At 41.3% G+C, this 18,664-nt stretch overlaps 1 protein-coding gene across 2 annotated transcripts in view; it reads left to right on the forward strand.

Moving 5' to 3' along the window:
* LOC106547508 (G protein-coupled receptor kinase 5) overlaps window positions 1-18,664 on the forward strand; it is a 91,015-nt gene that overhangs the window by 58,950 nt on the left and 13,401 nt on the right. For both annotated transcript variants that reach the window (XM_087706226.1, XM_014064713.2), the window contains exons 4-13: window positions 5,288-5,365; window positions 6,253-6,353; window positions 8,006-8,098; window positions 8,213-8,276; window positions 11,409-11,549; window positions 12,140-12,330; window positions 15,495-15,532; window positions 15,796-15,885; window positions 17,057-17,265; window positions 18,472-18,609. In XM_087706226.1, the coding sequence (XP_087562352.1) occupies window positions 5,288-5,365; window positions 6,253-6,353; window positions 8,006-8,098; window positions 8,213-8,276; window positions 11,409-11,549; window positions 12,140-12,330; window positions 15,495-15,532; window positions 15,796-15,885; window positions 17,057-17,265; window positions 18,472-18,609 (1,143 nt within the window). The remainder of the gene's footprint in view (window positions 1-5,287; window positions 5,366-6,252; window positions 6,354-8,005; window positions 8,099-8,212; window positions 8,277-11,408; window positions 11,550-12,139; window positions 12,331-15,494; window positions 15,533-15,795; window positions 15,886-17,056; window positions 17,266-18,471; window positions 18,610-18,664) is intronic.

Raw genomic sequence — 18,664 nt, forward strand, 5'->3', positions numbered from 1 at the left:
GTGTGTGTGTGTGTGTGTGTGTTCATTCTCTAGCCCGGCTTCATCCATCATCAAGATAACTTGTGTATGCATACAGGTTCCCAATCCTGTGGCAGATTTGGGGGTCTTCTAGTAAATCATTATCCCGTGATTAATTTGTTACTCAGCAGTGCAGGGTGTTTTACCATCCAATCTGTTGCTTTTCCCATTTTTCTCCCTTCCTGAAAGTCTTCCCAGACCCAGGTTTATTCTCCTGCCTCTTCAGCAGCTGATAGTCTTGTACAGGAGCAATATGGAGAACCGTTCATCAAGCACCCCTGTAGCTAATGGTCATCCATCTTACTTCCCTGGGGAATTGCTGTACATGCTTTCCCATTCGTTTCTCATGGCCGTGGCCCAGCAGCCTTTCCAGCAACAAAAACACAGATGTCACTTGAGCCTTGAGAGTAACGATGACCTTCAAGTCATCCCAGTGACATGGACCTTCTAATTTGGATCTTCCTGTTTTTAAGAATGTTGGAGGGAGGTTAACACAATTTATTGAAGGCAGAGGGGGTGGAATCCACCTGTGTCCATCTGCATTGATTGGCCACTTGAGGTCCACCACCTTTCTCCTACAGTTGACATGTAGCACGAAGAACTTTCATACTTGGTGTTATCGCCATGGTCTCCTGAAATGGGTTCCGTCTGCTGCACGCTTGGCCAATTTACCTGCCTCTCCCCCACTACCACCACTATTGGGATGAGATGAGGAGTCCATGTCTTGTTTCTCTTTGGTTGCTTAGCAGCAAGCCCTGTTCCAAAACAATGGGGAGGGAATTTGTGGGTCAGACTTTTTAATAGCAGCAATGTGCTCTTCTCCACTGTCAGGCAAACAGCTTGTGGTCCTGTGGAAGTAAGCCAGGAAAGGAAGGGAGGGATACTAGAGACAAAAAGAATGTTGGGGGGGGGAGGAGGGGGTACGGGGCATCACAGACAGGGACTTTAAGCTTGAATCCAGAAGCCGAGTTGAATGCAGGACCACACTTGTGTCTTCAGGTTTCAGTTCCAGGAGTTCCCTTTAGGAGTCCACACTGGGAGATGCAGAAATCTTTGCTTAGTTCTTGGTAGGCTTGAGTACAAAGCATTTCTTCATTCATACAGTAGCATCAGTGCACAGATTCTAATACTTTACCATTCTAATATGAGAAGCTCAAGTTCCTTATTTTTCCCACAATCCAGCCTAACAAAGCCTGCTGTTTTGAGTGGGATGTGAACCTGCTACGATGTCCACATGTCCTGGTCACTCTTCAGTCTTGTCCTGGATCAGCTTTGAGCTATATGAGGAAGTGTATCTTGCAATTCCCAGGCATTTGCAATAGATTCTTTCAGTCTCAGACTAAGGAAATGGTAAAGGTTAGTTCTTGAGGCCATGCTCGGTCTTGGAGGACATTGGTTGTTCATTCCTTAGCATCTTCAGATGCCTAGAAAGCTCAAGGACCTAGCCCATCTTTGCTGGGCTTGAAAAACCAAGCAGGATGAGATCTGGTTAGCATTTGGATGGAAGAGATCAAGGCCATAGGCTAGTCTTAGTAGTCAGTAGAACATCCTAGAAGAAGCTTGATCCAGCTCCTTTATATTTTTGTCTTTTTTGTTTATTTTAGACCAGGCTGCATCCTCCCCTGAGAGTCTAGTACAAATAAGTATGGAAAACTGGTGACATTCAAGTCACCAATTTCTATTTACTTGTATTTATACAAGTAAACCAATTTAGCAACATCCGCATATGTTTCATCACAGTTGTCATTGTGAACCAGTTGACAAAATGTGTTTCATCCCTAGTCCCAGGCATCTGGCTGATTAGTGAGCTATAAACATCCCCTTTCCCCCAGGAAAAATCTCTAGTATTTATGCTTTCCCATCTGTTACTAGCTCATACCCTGAACTCAAGCGGAGCTGTGAAAATCTCATCTGGCCTCTGGTGCGTAACATCCACAAGTTTACCTATATCCTTGATGTAGGATGACCTGAAGCGCACGCATGCCAAAAGAGAGCTGTTTTCAGTCCATTTTATCATTTCCCATGTATATGCACTTAGGTGAATGTGTTAAGGGAAAAGATACTGAAACAATGTGATTCTAGAGAAAAGCAAATCTTAAGAATAGATTTGGGCGGGACCTTGGAGATCTTCCAGTCCAACACCCTTCTTAAGCAGTAGACCCTGTACTATTTCAGATAAGTGGCTGTCCAGTCTTTTCTTTAAAAAAAAGTCCAGTGATGAAGCACCTACAACTTCTGAAGGCAAACTGTTCCACTGATTAATCGTTCTCATTGTTAAGAAGTTTCTCCTTAATTCCAAGTTGCTTCTCTCCTTTATTATTTCTCAGCCATTGTTTCTTATCTTGCCTTCTGGTGCTTTGGAAAATAAGTTGACCTCCTCTTCTTTGTGGAAGCCTCTCAAATACTGGAATATGGCTATCATGTTAACCCTAGTCCTTCTTTCCTCTAGGCTGGCCATCCCTAGTTCCTGCAACCATTCTTCATATGTTTTTGTTTCCAGGCCCTTAATCATCTTAGTTGCTCTTCTTTGCACTTTTTCCAGTCCCAACATCCTTTTTGTAATGTGGTGACCAAAATTGGATGCAGTATTCCAGGTGTGTCTTTCTAAGAATTTATAAAGCAGTACTAATACTTCACGTGATTTTGATTCTATGCCTCAGTTTATACAACCAATGATTATATTAGCTTTTTTGGCTGATACCTAGAACTATTTTTTACTATTGAAAAAAAAAATGCTTACAGTTTGACACATTCCAGATGGTATACAAAACAAACGTTTGCAAAGATGGAGAAAATTATGTATGCATTTTTCTCCTGTTCCATATCTATATATCTATATCTATATCTATCTATCTATCTATCTATCTATCTATCTATCTATCTATCTATCTATCTATCTATCTATATATATATATATATTTGCTATATTTGCTATATTTATGCTGATAAATAAATAAAGGGAGACCAGTATAGATCTATTTCAAGCTATTTAGCTCTCATCAGCTAGCCATACCCAAGTTGGGAATCGAACCTGTGCTCTATTGCCTCCCAGGCAGGGAGTTAACCATTTGAGCTACAGAGAACGACTCCTTATCAGCCAGCCAGGGTGGGAGGTATATACTTAAAGTCACAGCTATATACCTCCCACCCTGGCTGGCTGATAAGGAGTCGTTCTCTGTAGCTCAAATGGTTAACTCCCTGCCTGGGAGGCAATAGAGCACAGATTCGATTCCCAACTTGGGTATGGCTAGCTGATGAGAGCTAAATAGCTTGAAATAGATCTATACTAGTCTCCCTTTATTTATTTATCAGCATAAATATAGCAAATATAACAAAAAGGCAACAGTAAAAAATATTGGGTTTCTGTCTGGATGGTCTCTTGTGACGAGCCTAATGACAGAGAGTGGAAGTGTGACCTTCCTCCCATACTTGGGCATACCAGGGGTTGTGACTTTAAGTGTATGTATGTATGTATGTATGTATGTATGTATGTATGTATGTATGTATGTATGTATGTATGTATATATATATATATATATATATATATATATATATATATATATATATATATATATATATATATATATATATATATATATATATATATATATATATATATATATATATATATATATACTTAAAGTCACAACCCCTGGTATGCCCAAGTGTGGGAGGAAGGTCACACTTCCACTCTCTGTCATTAGGCTCGTCACAAGAGTCCATCCAGACAGAAACCCAATATTTTTACTGTTGCCTTTGTTATATTTGTGTTTTTTTTATTTTTTTATTTTTTTTTATTTATTTATTTATCAGCACATTTATTTATTTATCAGCACAAATAAAAAACATACATACATACATACATACATACATACATACATACATATATATATATATATATATATATATATACACACACACACACACACACTAATCCATTCTTGCATTTGGTAAAATGAGAGTATTGGTAAATTGTCCATCAGTGACTAAAAATCATTGCTAAGAGTACAGTAGATGATGGACCACCAGAGGTCTGAGAAATGTTGATTCTCATAACACGCTAAGCACTTGAGTTAACCTTGAATAAGCAACTCCTCAATTGGCACAATGTGAACAGAGTCAGTATAAAGCAACCTTAAATTCACAACAGTAACTTGAGTCACGTTTTGTTTTTTACTAGTTCTCTAAGCAGTTAATACTTCTTTTTGACATCAGAGAAAAGGAGAGACGCTGGCTTCTTCTCCAGTTAATCAAGAAACAGTCTATTTCCTTTGTCTGCAAGAGCATTGCAACAAGAGGGCAAGGGGAAGAAATAGAGAAACCCTTTCACATAGCTGATGCAATAATACGCATCTGTGGGTGTGGAATTTTTTGACAACTGCAGCTGGCCAACAAGCTGGCTATTAAATACAAAGCAGAAATAACATTTCTCCAGAAATGCACCTGAAATATCACTGTTGCAATTCAGGAAATGTGGCAATTCTAGCAACAAGCAAAAAGGAAAGGCAGAGCAGCCATCAATGTTTCATCCGTAGCTCACAACTTTATATCAGGACAGAGGTCACTCCAGGTTCTTCTTCAAGAAGAGCATTGGAGCTTTTAAAAATGAAAGGAAAAAACTGAAAGTTCTCAAGGGCCGAATCTGGGGTTTGGGAAACTCATAGGATGATCTAGTTTTGAGCTAGCATAGAATAACAGAGTTACTCCAAGGGACCTTGGAGACCTTCTAGTCCAACTTCCTGCTTAGGCAGGAAACCCTACACCAGTTCAGACAAATGGTTATCCAAACTCTTCTTAAAAACTTTCAGTGTTGGGGCATTCACAACTTCTGGAGGCAAGTTGTTCCCCTGATTAATTGTTCTAACTGTCAGGAAATTTCTCCTTGGTTCTAAGTTGCTTCTCTCCTTGATTTGTTTCCACCCATTGCTTCTGTCCTACTCTCAGGTCCTTTGGAGAATAGCTTGACTCCCTCTTCTTTGTGGCAGCCCCTGAGATATTGGAACTCTGCTATCATGTCATCCCTAGTCCTTCTTTTCATCAGACATACCCAGTTCCAGCAACCATTCTTTATATGTTAGCTAGTTCTCCCTGCCATCTCCAAAATGTCTGTGAATCAGAAGAGAATGAGGAGAAATATAAAGTCTTGGGGGGAAAAACCCCAATAAATTTCCTTCTATATGTGTGGGATAGATGTCCTCTTTGGCCTCCAGGATAATGTCATTTTCAGGTGGAGCTTCTGTTTTGTTGATCCTTTTTTCTTCTTCCCCAGGCAGAATATGAGCTTTCTCCAGATGAGAAACGCAAGGAAATGGGAGAAGAAGTCATTCAGCAGTTTTTCAACAAGGAGGTCAGTATTGCACCTTCATAAGATAAAGGTAAAGGAGATTTTTAGGGTCCTTGTAAAAAGGTGGTTCGATATGCAGAAGTCCAAAAGTATAATTAAGAATTGCTAGAATCGTCTGCAGGAACCTATGTTTCCTTTCTCTGGGATTGCCCCATTTTTCTTCTTCCAGCCATTGTGTGAGATGTTTTAGTTTGGGTAAAAGTGCCAAGATCGTTTCAAAGGATGTGATCTTGGGTGTTGGCTTTTAGAGTATTCCTGATTTTAGAGTCCAAACACTGAGTAATCCAGAAGAACTTTTCCCAATTACTTGGCTTTCCAGAGGAGCTAGACTCTAGCTGCTCTTCTCCTGGACATCATAAATGATTGGTCATGAGAACCTTATTCTAGCAAACAGAAGATCACTTCTGGGAAGGCTGCTGTATGAACTGAGAGCAGAGACTACAGAAGCATAGAGCACATTTTTATTTTACAGTGAGGATTCAAAGTAGGGAGGGAAGGCAGAGCAGAATATGAATTGAAATCTACCAATAGAGGAGAATATTTGTTACTCAACTGTAGAGTCCTTCCTGCTCTCTGAGCTTAGTGGTTTTCCTGCAGACATTTCATCGCTAAAGAAGCATGATAGCTCACATAGTTAGGACTCTGGTTTCTAGGTTAGCAAGTTTGCATTGAAAGAAGCCATCAACTGTGCGTCCCTTGGGCAATGGTGATGTCACTGGCTAATTCTTTCCTGGAAGCGCCTCAGTGCTTCTAAACTAGGTAACATCATCAGTGCACCACCAAGAACCCCACAGAATTGAAATCTAGAGTGCAAGATGGTTCACTGGCTTTAAGAATTACAAAGCATGTGTTTATGGCTGGTTTCCTTCTTTTTATGTGTATGTGTTTAGTCCCTGGGCTATATGGCAGAGATTTGTGAACTTCTTATGAACCAGTGCATAGAAGACGTACAGAGAATCCCTTGCAAGGAGCTCTTTGGCTGCTGTGTACAGTGAGTACTACATCCTATAGATCTGGAAGCCAGAAGGGTAAGCGGGTGGATTCAGTATCTTGTCAGGGCAAACTTGCATAGAAGTCCCATTTTTTTTTTGTATAATAAACCAACCTTTTCCAATCTAGGAATCCTTCCAGATGTTTAGACCAACCACAGAGTTCCCCAACCCAAATGATCATTGCTGAGAACTATGGGAGTTGAAATGTATGGGTGGAGGCTGCCCTGTTGTAGAACATTGGGATAAAACATGGTTACCTTATCCACAATTTGCTATAAAGAAGATAAATGCATAAATCATGGTTGACGTTGGCTTGTTTTAAATTCAAAGGGTAATTAAAATAACCGCAATTTGTTGGGCTCAAATAATGTGGCTAGATGTGGCTAATACACTCATGTGACACTCTTACTCATAGTTAACCATACTGAACTCTGTCCAGTTTTCTGGGTTCATACACTACAATAATTCATAACCACACAGGCTGAGTTTGCACAAATGCTATATTGAAATGATTTGGGGCTTAGTGTGCCATATAAAACAGCCAATAACTCCCAAACTCTTTTTTTTTTAATGTACCCCCCGGAGAAGGAAATGTGTATATGAGCTGAATGGGGGTGGGGGGGGGGCTGAATTCATTCCTTTTAGAGTGAACTCAATGAAAATTACTCAGTGTACCTATTCTTCAGAGACATGAAGGCATGAGACTGAAGAAAGCTTATTTTTTGTGTGTTAACCAATTTGCAGATAATTAATCCAATAATTTTCTAAATGGCATTTACATATTACATTAAATTAAAATCTATTTAACCACGCATAAACCATAGCTTATTGAATCCATGTCACACTAAGGCAGGGATGTCAAATTCAAGGCCCGGGGGCCAGATCCAGCCCGCAAGGTGCTTAGATCGAGCCCACAGGGTTATCCTGGAAACAGCAAAGGACCGGCCCGTGGTGCCTCTGTCAGTGAAAATGGAGCTCAGGAGGGCTGCCTGAGACCGTCATAACTGAAAATGCAGCTCATTTTCACTGACAGAATGCTTGGACCACCACAGGCACCCCCAACATGAGTGATGCCAAGCTGGCTATGCCTACCGGACCATGCCCTCCCCGGCCTCCCAAGGTCAAACACAACCCTGATATGGCCCTCAATGAAATCGAGTTTGACACCCCTGAACTAAGGAATAAATCATGATTTATAAACCATGACAGTTGAGTCCATAATCCTGCTATCAGTCTCAAACAAACCTTATTTTGGCTTAGGGTTGAATGAACCCAACTAAGTGATACATCTTGCATTTTGTAAGAAAATCATGACCAATCAAGGCTGAATTGTATTTTTTGCCAAGGTGGACTATAATGGGCAGAAGCAGCTTTAAAGCCAAGAAAAGGCACTGGGTTTATATCACTATATAGCAGTGTTTCTCAACCTTGGTAACTTTAAAATGTATGGACTTCAATGCCCAGAATTTGTCAGCTGGCATGCTGGCTGGAGAATTCTGGGAGTTGAAGTCCGCACATATTAAAATTATCAAGGTTGAGAAGCACTGCTGCGGAGAGTATCTAATATGAACCACTTTGGGAGCCCACAAAGAACCTGCCTTCCAAATTCATAGGAAAATAATGCCTGCTTTCAATTCCTCTTATCTCCTAGGCGGCTGCATGAATACCTGGCTGGTGCCCCTTTCGCAAATTACCAGGACAGCATGTATTTTGACAGATTCCTCCAGTGGAAATACCTGGAGAGGTAAGAGAATAATCCTGAGTGGCTGGAATGCAAGAAGCCCCACTCATTTACTGAGCTGATGCTGATAAGAAATGGGTGTTCAGTAATGCAGTGTGATCTTCTTAATATCTTCAGGCAATCCGTGACCAAAGACACCTTCAGGCAATACCGGATCCTAGGCAAAGGCGGCTTTGGAGAGGTAGGAAATGGTGACAGCTTGAACTTGTTCCCCATTAGGGATCAGGAGTAGCTTTGGATTCCTATAATCTCAAATTCATCATGACTGTCTCTTTGGCCTCAGTTCTAATTAGGGATGGGTGAATTTGCCAAAGTTATATTTGCTCAATTTTCAAAGAACAAACAAACCCAAATTTAGCTTTCTTCTGCATCTGTCCACAAACTTCCTCAAACATAATTAACACTTTTCCAAATATGTCTTGATTTTGGAAGGGGCGGCATTGTTTGAATTATGAACAGATCAAGACATTCTGGAAAGTAGAAATTTTGTTATTTGAGTGGGTTGCAGTTTGGGTCTAGGTTTATGGAGTGCAAAGTTTTCATCAAAATGAATCAAATTAATTTTGCTGCTGTGCCTACTTATAACACTTCCTGGAAGCCCTGAAATGAAATTGAAATAAATCTAGAACCCTCTAAGAAAAGAGGTATGAAGAAGGATGGGTACTAAAGATCCAGCATTACTTTCTTCTTCTCTATCATTGCTGTTTTGATGGGGAAGGTCTGCAGGAAGATTTGACCACAACTTCCCATAAGGGCTAAAACTGCGCCCAACAAGCTCAGTTCCAGTTTCCTGGAGAATTGCAACATATTCCATTAAAAATGTTTATACACAGTTTCTACAGTTTTTTTAATCAACCCAGGTCAAGCAGGGGAACGGGGAAAATTTACTACAATCTGACTCCATGAAGCTGTTTGCTGAGAGCCAGAAGAGGTTTGTTCGGAAAGGATGCAGTCCCAAGTTAGTATCTCGACACAGAAGCTGCATTTAGATTATATTAAAAAATAGGCATGACTCATTTCCTGGTTATTCCACCTAAATCCTTGTTATTAGTTGAGTGAGAGGGAATCGAGGCTTCATTTCATAGCCAAAAGTCAGACTGAAAAATAAAGGTGATGACTTCATATGCTGAGGCTGGGACAATTCAGTTTGTCCAATTTTTGGTTTGGGGTTGGAAAGTTCAAGAATGGACACACAGGAAGAAAAATCACTGGAAAGAAAACCATTCTCATGTCCTTCTTTGGAAAGAGCCACCCTCCTCCCAGTCTCCTCCACACTGCACTGCTGAAATGTGGGGACAAAATGACTACAAATCGGTGTAATTTGATGGCAATATAGTTCTCGCTGTTTTGAACTAAGCAGAGGTGGTCCTTGGCGTACAATCACAATTTGAACCAGAACTTTGCTTGCTAAGTGATGCAACTGTTAAGTGAGTTGGGCCCAATTTTACAACCTTTTCAATTGGGTCCTTAAGTGATCATCATGGACATTAAGCAAATCACGTAGGCATTAAGCAAATCCAGCTTCCCCCGCTGATTTTGCTTGTCAGAATCCTTAGAAGGTTGCAAATGGTGATCACATGACCTTGGGGATGCTGCAAATACATGCTGGTTCCTAAGCGCCCAAATCTTGATCACATCACCACAAGGACACTGCAACGGTCGTAAGTGTGAGTAAACTACTTTTTTCGGAGTCATCGTAAGTTCAAACAGTTGTGAAATGAATGGCGATAAGTCAAGGATTATCTCTAACAGTAAAAAGCAGCGGGATCCCATTTTCCCTGTTTGGGAACCCACCATACATGTCATCTTGCCTCTTGATTTCTGCAAGATGGTCTTGAAGATGACATTCCTGTTTTGGTCTTCAAATAGAATTTGGGCCACAGGTGGCCTGTACCTGCTATAAATAGTTAGATTGGTTTAACGGAACATTTGAATAGGAGTTTCAAGATGTTTAATTCCAACAGGCCAAGCTGAGCCCAGCTGTGGAATAAAGGACACTATTGCTGTGTTTAGTGGACCCTCAAGGCTTACAGAAGTACAAAATATTAGAGAAATAAGGAGACAATCTGCCTCCTGCTCCTCCTAAAAGCCTAATGTAGAATGTGGTTACCTGTATAAGATGATCCAGAATCCATGCAGATCATGGGAAGAGAAAGCACAGCAAGCAGCTGGGCCCTCTATGATATTATTTCTCAACCTTCTCAACTTTAAAGAGACATGGGTTTCAAGTCCCAGAATTCTGGCTGTCTGGGAAATTCTGGAAGTTGAAGTCCAGATGTCTTAAAGTTGCCATGTTTGAGAACCACTGCTCCAAAGGGTCACTTATTTAGGAAGGGAGACACCTTACCTACATTTAGTCCCTGCAAAGACACATAACTGCAGCCAGAGATGTTTCTGACATTTTAAAAAGCTGCTTTGAAAGGGAACTGTGTGATGTTGCAAGCGAGAGCTGATGATCTTTCCATTCTCTCCATCCCTCTTCCTCCTAATCATCTCCCTCTTCATAGCAATTTATACCCAGCAACCCACAACTTCCTGTTTTTGCCCTGCTGAAGTTGGGCATCTAAATAATTTAGCAGGACAATCTTAGACCATTTGGGGTTTGGAGTGGAAAAAAGTGCTGTATGGCTTTAGGAGCCCTGCCACTCTTACCTGCCTTCTGCATATCCTTCCAATAAAAGAGGGGAAAAAACAAGCTGAGCAATTTCAGCCCCCTTCCCCTTCCAGTGGTATCTCTGAAATAAATACAGTGTTGTGTGGCTCCTCTTCAGAGGTTTGGGAAGCTAAGTTGCAGTCTTCACCCCTCAGTGGTTGCCCACTTGTCAAAAGATGCCTTCAAGATTTGAGGAGTCATCTATATCAAAGAGAGTTGACTTTTCATATTCTGCCTTCTTGCTTCTCCAGACCTGTTTTCATAAAAATATATATTTCTTGTATTTTTATATAAGGCGAATAACCATCCCATGTTATGTGTAATAAGTAGTTTGGCTCAACGGGAGTTTCAATAGGGGAAAAGGAGATCTCTGCTGATTCTGATCTGATGCTTAGAGAACCTCTGGAATATAAGCCAAATTCAAAAGTCCTTGTTATGCCTTTAAGGAAGATTTGGATTTTTCACTTAGCAACGAGGAACAGCTTTATTCTATACTCCATAACTTTGGGTAAAAAGAAGTGTCAAAATGCAAGAACAGAATGGGGCTACCTTAAATGCTGAATCCTTGCTTTAATAGGGCTTCCATCAGTAATGCTACTGCAGTGACACTAGCAACAATTAAATGTGGCCCCTGACAATCCCATCTTGTTTTGCCTTTAGGTTTGCGCATGCCAGGTACGTGCTACAGGGAAGATGTACGCTTGCAAAAAGCTGGAGAAGAAGCGCATCAAGAAGCGGAAAGGGGAAGCAATGGCTCTGAACGAGAAGCAGATCTTGGAGAAGGTCAATAGCCGATTTGTGGTGAGCAAACCAGCTTCTCTAGCATTTGCTAATGCTATTTGGCTCGGCATTCTGAGGGGAATTTCACAGTATCCGATTCAGCCTGGTTGATTTAGCTGTAGTTATTGCCCTTGATAATTAAATGAAGCTTCTTGCATTCAAAAGCAATGGCCAAGTGTCTTTTAGGGACAGCGCAGCCCAGTTTTAATATCTGTCTTCTCCAGATATAACTGGGCAAATAATGTTGTACCAAAATACACTTCCAATTCCTAGAAATCACTTGACCCGTGTGACTTTTAAAGTAGCCCTGTCATTTTTCAGGCTTCACTCACCTGAAAAAAAATTGTGGCTGTTTTAATTAGTAGCAGCTAGACTTGCATTCTGGAAGACTTCAACAGATTCATTTTCAAAGCATGCGTAGCTCTGTCAAATAAGAAAACAAGGCAGCTCCCTGCATTCCTAAACTATTGAATGTCACATGTTTGTGGAATGGGAACAACAGAAGGAAGATGATTATTATTTATGTGTTTCTGGGTACTTGGACATTGTAGAAGCAGAATTCTGGAATATACTTGGAGTCAAGCCCTCCTTCTTTTCATCTGTACCAACAGGTCAGTTTAGCTTATGCATATGAAACCAAGGATGCTCTGTGCCTGGTCCTCACAATCATGAATGGAGGTGACCTGAAGTTTCACATCTACAACATGGGCAACTCGGGTTTTGACAATGAGCGGGTCATCTTCTACGCTGCAGAGATTTGCTGTGGCCTTGAACATTTGCACCGGGAGGGCATTGTATACAGGTGAGTGGGGATGGAGTTATTTCCTGGTTCCAAGAAGGTAGAGAAAGGGCTAAGGCAAAGTCTCCCTTGTTACATAGTTGGCATGATGGAGAAGTGATCATCATCCTTCATCTAATTAAGTGTTGCGTTATCTGAATGGCAGAGGGAATCAATTGCTAAGCCAACGTCACTCTGCCTGGCACACTCCATGTGGATTCTTTAGGAGTTGTGACCAACAATTTCAGACGGAGAGACGTACTGAACCATAATAGATTATACAAAAGGATCCAGTTGTCTCTATAACCCTTTCGAATGCCAAACCTAGCGTGGTCCTGTATCTCTCTGAGATTTAAAGTAGCACTCACTGGATAACAGTCACCTACCTGTCATTTGATGTCACTGACCAAATGAATCATAATAGACCTAAGCTTGAAATCAACTATCCATCTGTAGACCTTTGAAAACACCTACCGTGCTTCCCCAAAAATAAGACAGGGTATTATTTGCTTTTGACCCCCGAAATAAATGCTTGGCCTTATTTTGGGGGAGGTTTTATTATTTTTGAGGTGCAGGAGGCAATGAGCATGGTCACCTCATGGCGGCTGCTGTGTTGCAATATTTTCAGGAAGGGCTTATTTTTGGGGATGGGCTTATTTTAGCACATGCGCTCAAAAGCCCGAGTGGGCTTATTATCCAGGGAGGTCTTATTTGGGGGGAAACAGGGTACCTCATGGTGGTCATTTCTCTCTTTGAGATTCAAAGCTTTTCCAAATCGCTTTGTAGCCCTCAGACTTAGTGCTGGGTAACATTCATCAGTGAAAACTGCAACAGACTGCTGCAGAGTTTGGTACTCCTGATCACCAAGCGTAGTAGAGTGACATCCTCTTCCCCCCCAAAATCATTCTATTTCTACTCCCCCTTCCTTTTCTTCATAACCCCCTCCCTCGCAAGCAGCCAGCATTCCACACGCATGAGTGTTCTGCATTCTAATTGGTCTGCTTGGGAGAAACACACTGTATTAACCTTTCTCTCTAAGTATATTTTCTATTTCTACATAAATTGGGATTCTCCCAAGTTTACTACTAGCTCCCTCTTGTGTGTCAACAGTGCCAAGTCACAGGAGTCATGCCTGCACAGTTAAGCACTGGGAGTGTTCCCTAGCCTTTTCATCTTCCTTGTAAAGTGGAAGTACAAACATACTATCTAGAAATGTTGTATTATTATGTATTGCTCTATATTTGATCTACAACAAGATCTTCTCTTGTGAGTCCCTCTAAGGTGGCACTAGAACTCAGTCTCCTAGTCACTCAATTAGAATAGAGCTAGAAGAGACCTTGGCGGTCTCCCACTCCAACCCCTTCCTCAAGCCTGAGACCTTCTACCATTTCAGACAGGAGGTTTTCCAGTCTCTTCTCAAAGACCTCCAGCCATGAAACACCCACATAGTGATTGTCATTGGCAACATAATATGTATACATATACATTCAATAAAAAAACGTAGTATAGTAGAACACCGTCCCCCATTTTTAACATGATAAATTTGCTTTATTTTAGAGTAGGCAAATAGCACCATAATAAAGAAATGATTTGCCTAAAATTATCTTCAATAATGTGCACAACATAGCTGGTTCCAAGTTGAATGAAAATAACCAAAAGGTGTTTAGCAAATGGGAAAAATTGCATAGCATTATTTATATTCCCTTATTAAAACATATTCACTTCCTTAAAAGTCCCACAGCACTTTACTGCAATAAAACAATAGAATTAGAAAAGTATTATACTGCAATGCATACAGTAATGTATGTTGAATTATAGTACGAATGCAAAACTAAATATAGATGAATACACATGGGAAACTAATGAGTCTCAATTACATGTAATGCCTGGCAAAGAATTGGGGGAATTCATGAGTATTGTAAGGCAAGATCATTCTAGCTTAAACTACATTCTGTCTTGTTAAATGAACCAATAAAATCAGTCAATATATGTGATTGACCTATCTAATAATTGACAGGAATCTATTTTAAAGAATTATTTCAGATTTGCACTTAGTTGTCAACCAGGCAAGTGAAGTTGTAAATTTTGGGTGTTTTTTTTTTTCCTACTCATGTAAAAGAGGAAGAGGGGGGAAAGGGTGTGTGTGAGTGATTCTTCAGCTACATGCCTGCACATGTGCAAGCATTCCTTCATGGATTTAGCCATTGTATTATGCCATGGTTTCTTAACCATGTTTATTCAACAATACGTCATCAGACTAACCGCACTGTGGCTTAAGTGAAGTTTGAATCAACATGAACATGCTTGCAGGAGAGTTGAAGGGGTTGTAATCAAACACCTCTCAAGAACACTAGCATGGGAAAAGCTCTGTTCAAGATAAGCGTAACAACAAAGTGAGCAAACCACCAGAAAATGTGGCAGGGAAGGCTACTAAAACAACTGGAAAAAGGAAAAGACTGTCCCAATTAGCAGTTAGACTTAGACTTATATACCGCTTCATAGGGCTTTCAGCCCTCTCTAAGCGGTTTACAGAGTCAGCATATCGCCCCCACAATCTGGGTCCTCATTTTACCCACCTCGGAAGGATGGAAGGCTGAGTCAACCCTGAGCATGTGAGATTTGAACTGCCGAACTGCAGCTAGCAGTTCAGCTGAAGTGGCCTGCAGTACTGCACTCTACCCACTGTGCCACCTCGGCTCAATTAAAAAGTGGTCCTCTGGGCTTAAGATGAGAGAGAGGGATATTTGGAAATAATTGTACTGTGCCTAGTCAAAAATCAAATCCTCTGTTACATATGTAAGTTTCAAGAGTTCTGGAAGCCCCCTTGGCTTATTTCTTTATTTTATTTGTATCCCACCTTTGTTATTTTTTTATAAACAACCCAAGGCAGTAAACATATTTAGTGCTTCTTCCTCCTCCTATTTTCCCCACACAACTCTTTAATGTGAGTTGGGCTGAGAGAGGGTGACTGGCCCGAAGTCATCCAGGCGGCTTTCATGCCTCAGGTGGGACTAAAACTCACAATCTCCTAATGATTGGCCCGAAGTTACCTGGCTTGTTTTCATGACTAAGGCCGGACTTGAACAGTCTCAAGGTTTCTAGGTTGGTGCCTTAACCACTAGACCAAACTGACTCTCAAACTGGTTACCTGGTTCTTATTCTGGGTTGTGTGTCTATCTCCCCTGCAGGGACTTAAAGCCCGAGAACATTCTCCTGGATGATGATGGTGAGTGCCATGTGTCACATGTCTGATTTGTTCCTGTTGTACACTTTCAGAATCACTTTTACCTACAAATGTCTGAGATCACAGCCAGATCATGCTTCATTCAAATCATCTTCCACCGCTGAACAACACAAGCACATTTTTGTGCAGATTAGAACTTGGGCCACTTCTGTCTTAACTTAAAGTTATGTTCATCGTGAAAGATCACAGGATCACCATCGTAATTTCATATCCTCTATAATCACCTTCTCCCTTCTTCTGTCTAGGGCACATTCGGATCTCAGATCTGGGGCTGGCCATCAAGATCCCCGAAGGTGACACCATCCGTGGCCGTGTAGGAACTGTGGGCTATATGGGTATGTGTTGGAGAACTGCTCCAGATCTTGTTTGATTGCTGACTCAAGAGAAAACTGGCTCCATCCATGGATCTTCTTTTTGGATTTATCTGACCACACAAGCTGAGAGGGCATGATACTTTGAAACAGGGGCAGAGAAGCTATTTTAGACTGAAAATCAAATTTCTACCATTACAGTTAGTCCTTCAACTGCAGCCACAATCGGGACCAGAATTTCTGTTGCTAAATAAGGCAGTTATTAAGCTCATCATGCCCAATTTTGTAAACTTTTTTGCCATGGCTATTAAGCAAATCCCTGCGGTTGGTGAGCGAATTTTGTGGCCGTTAAGCAAATCCAGCTTCTCCCATTAACTTTGCTTGTCCGAAGCTGTCTGGGAAGGTTACCAAGTGTCCAAATTTTGATCATGTGATTCTGAGGATGCTACAACAATTATAACTGTGAGGACCGGTGGTAAGTCACCTTTTTCAGTGCTGTTCTAACTCTGAGCCATGATGGTGCAGTGGTTAGAATGCAGCATTGCAGGCTAATTCTGCTGACTGCCAGCAGTTCAGTTTTCACCGGCTCAAGGTTGACTCAGCCTTCCAACCTTCCTAGGTCAGTAAAATGAGGACCCAGATTGTTGGGCAATAGGCTGACTCTGTAAACTGCTTAGAGAGGGACTGGAAAGTACTGTGAAGTGATACATAAGTGTAAGTGCTACTGCTATTTGAGTGGTTGCTAAATGAATGGTTGTAAGTCAAGGACTGCCTGTATTGTCATTGCTGATTCTGTTGTTATGCATGTATAGCCCATTTGTAAGTAAAATAAGGAGTCCAACAAAAAAAAAATATCAATCCAGAAATGGTTCGTTACTGCCTCCTTTTATCACTTTTCCAAGGTAGACTACAAACCTAGACATTCTCATCCAGGAACTAACCAGGTCCAACCTTTTATCACTTTTTCAACTAGTCAGAAGTGCTGCTACTTGCTAAAAAGCAACACATTTCTTTCACCTTATAAGGGGGAGAAGTCCTTACCCATTGGATTTGCATGATCCTATGATAAGTAATGGTTCTCCAAGATGCAAAACAAGAGAAGAATCTTTCTCATAATTTGCCACCCGATCGAGTGCTTTACATGAAATTGTTTTCTCTAACTCTGCTTTTTCCACCTTTCTTCACCTCTCCCCAGCTCCTGAAGTAATTAACAATGAGCGCTACTCCTTCAGCCCAGACTGGTGGGGGCTTGGCTGCCTCATCTATGAGATGATCGAGGGCCAGTCACCATTCCGGGCCCGCAAGGAACGAGTGAAGAGGGAAGAGGTAGAAAAGAGGGTTCAGGAGGACCACGAAAAGTATTCAGACAAGTTCTCTGAAGATGCCCAAGCTATCTGCAAGTTGGTGAGTGATGGGAAAGAGGAGAAAGCCAGAAGATAAGGAGGAATCTTTGCCATAAGTCTGTAGTATCAGATGACAATTCCTACATTCCCCGAGTTGAGGACAACTCGGGGTCGACAACATGAACCTCTTTTGGCACTATCAAGAAGTAGTTCGCCATTGTCTTCTGCTGGGATATTGTTTCAGCTTCTCAACTGAACTTCCCTTTGGTTTGTCAAGCAAGGATCAGCCAAGATCGGCCAGGCTAATCTGCTTCGCCGGGCATAATTAAATTGTGCCCATGTCAGTGGTGGGATTCAAATAATTTAACAACCAGTTCTCTGCCCTCATGACCATCTGGGTAGGTGTGGCTTGGTGGTCATGTGACTGGGTGGGCTTGGCCAACTCAAGGTCACTCAGGTCGATGGGCGCTTCGCCTTATCTGTTACAATGTAGCAAGGGTTAACCGGAGAGGCAGTTTCTGTAAGCAGGGAAATAAAGATTAAGCTAGAAACCACACCAGAATGTTTCCTTCCTGCCTTCCTTACAGGATTAGCCCTGTGAAGTGGAAAAAAACAAAAGGAGATTTCTTCCGACAATCAGTTCTCTGAACTACTTAGAAAGTTACCAACCGGTTCTCCCGAATAGGTGCGAACTGGCTGAATCCCACTACTGCCATGTGTGTATATACATGTTTATATGTGTGGGCTGGTTTGGATAGTGTGTATTTAGTCAAGCAGCCCCACATGTTATTCACATAAGCTTACCAGATTTCCACTTTGCAGGGGATTTCAAAAGCAATAATATAAATATTTCTTTTACATTAAGAGAAGCAGAGAGTGGTGCTTCTGATCACAGCCATGTCATGCTACTTTTGGAATGCATGTTGATCCCTTAATGGACTCCCTATTATTTCATTTCCATCGGTTTAATTTTTAAAATCGATTGAGATTGATCATATAGTTTTTTTAAATGCCTCTGACGAGGTGGACTAGTCCTTTCTCTTCATCATGGACACTTTCTTTCCCATTATAAGAAGCTGTACTTACAGGACAAACCTTGGTGAACTATTCTGGACTTAGGTGGGTTTGAGGACCAATTCAGTTTATGTTCCATGGCAGAAAAAACCAACTTGGCCTTGGTTTACGAAGTCTACTTTAAAAAGTTCTGAGTTCAATGTTGTCTTGAAGGATTTACTTACAAGATGTTCTCTTTTCCCCCCCCTTTCAGCTCCTAACTAAAGACCCTAAGCAGCGGCTTGGAAACAAAAGTGAGGGGGCTGTCCAGGTGAAGCAGCACCCATTCTTCAGGACAATCAATTTCAAGCGATTGGAAGCTGGGATTTTGAAGCCCTCATTTGTGCCAGATGTAAGTTCTTACAAGTAAGAGTGAGGAACTCAAGGAGAGCGATAAGAAGACAAAT

The sequence above is a fragment of the Thamnophis sirtalis genome, unplaced genomic scaffold (assembly GCF_051295495.1).
Source record: "Thamnophis sirtalis isolate CommonGarterSnake01/CBP01778 unplaced genomic scaffold, rThaSir2_p1.2 scaffold_2, whole genome shotgun sequence".
Taxonomy (NCBI): Eukaryota; Metazoa; Chordata; class Lepidosauria; order Squamata; family Natricidae; genus Thamnophis; species Thamnophis sirtalis.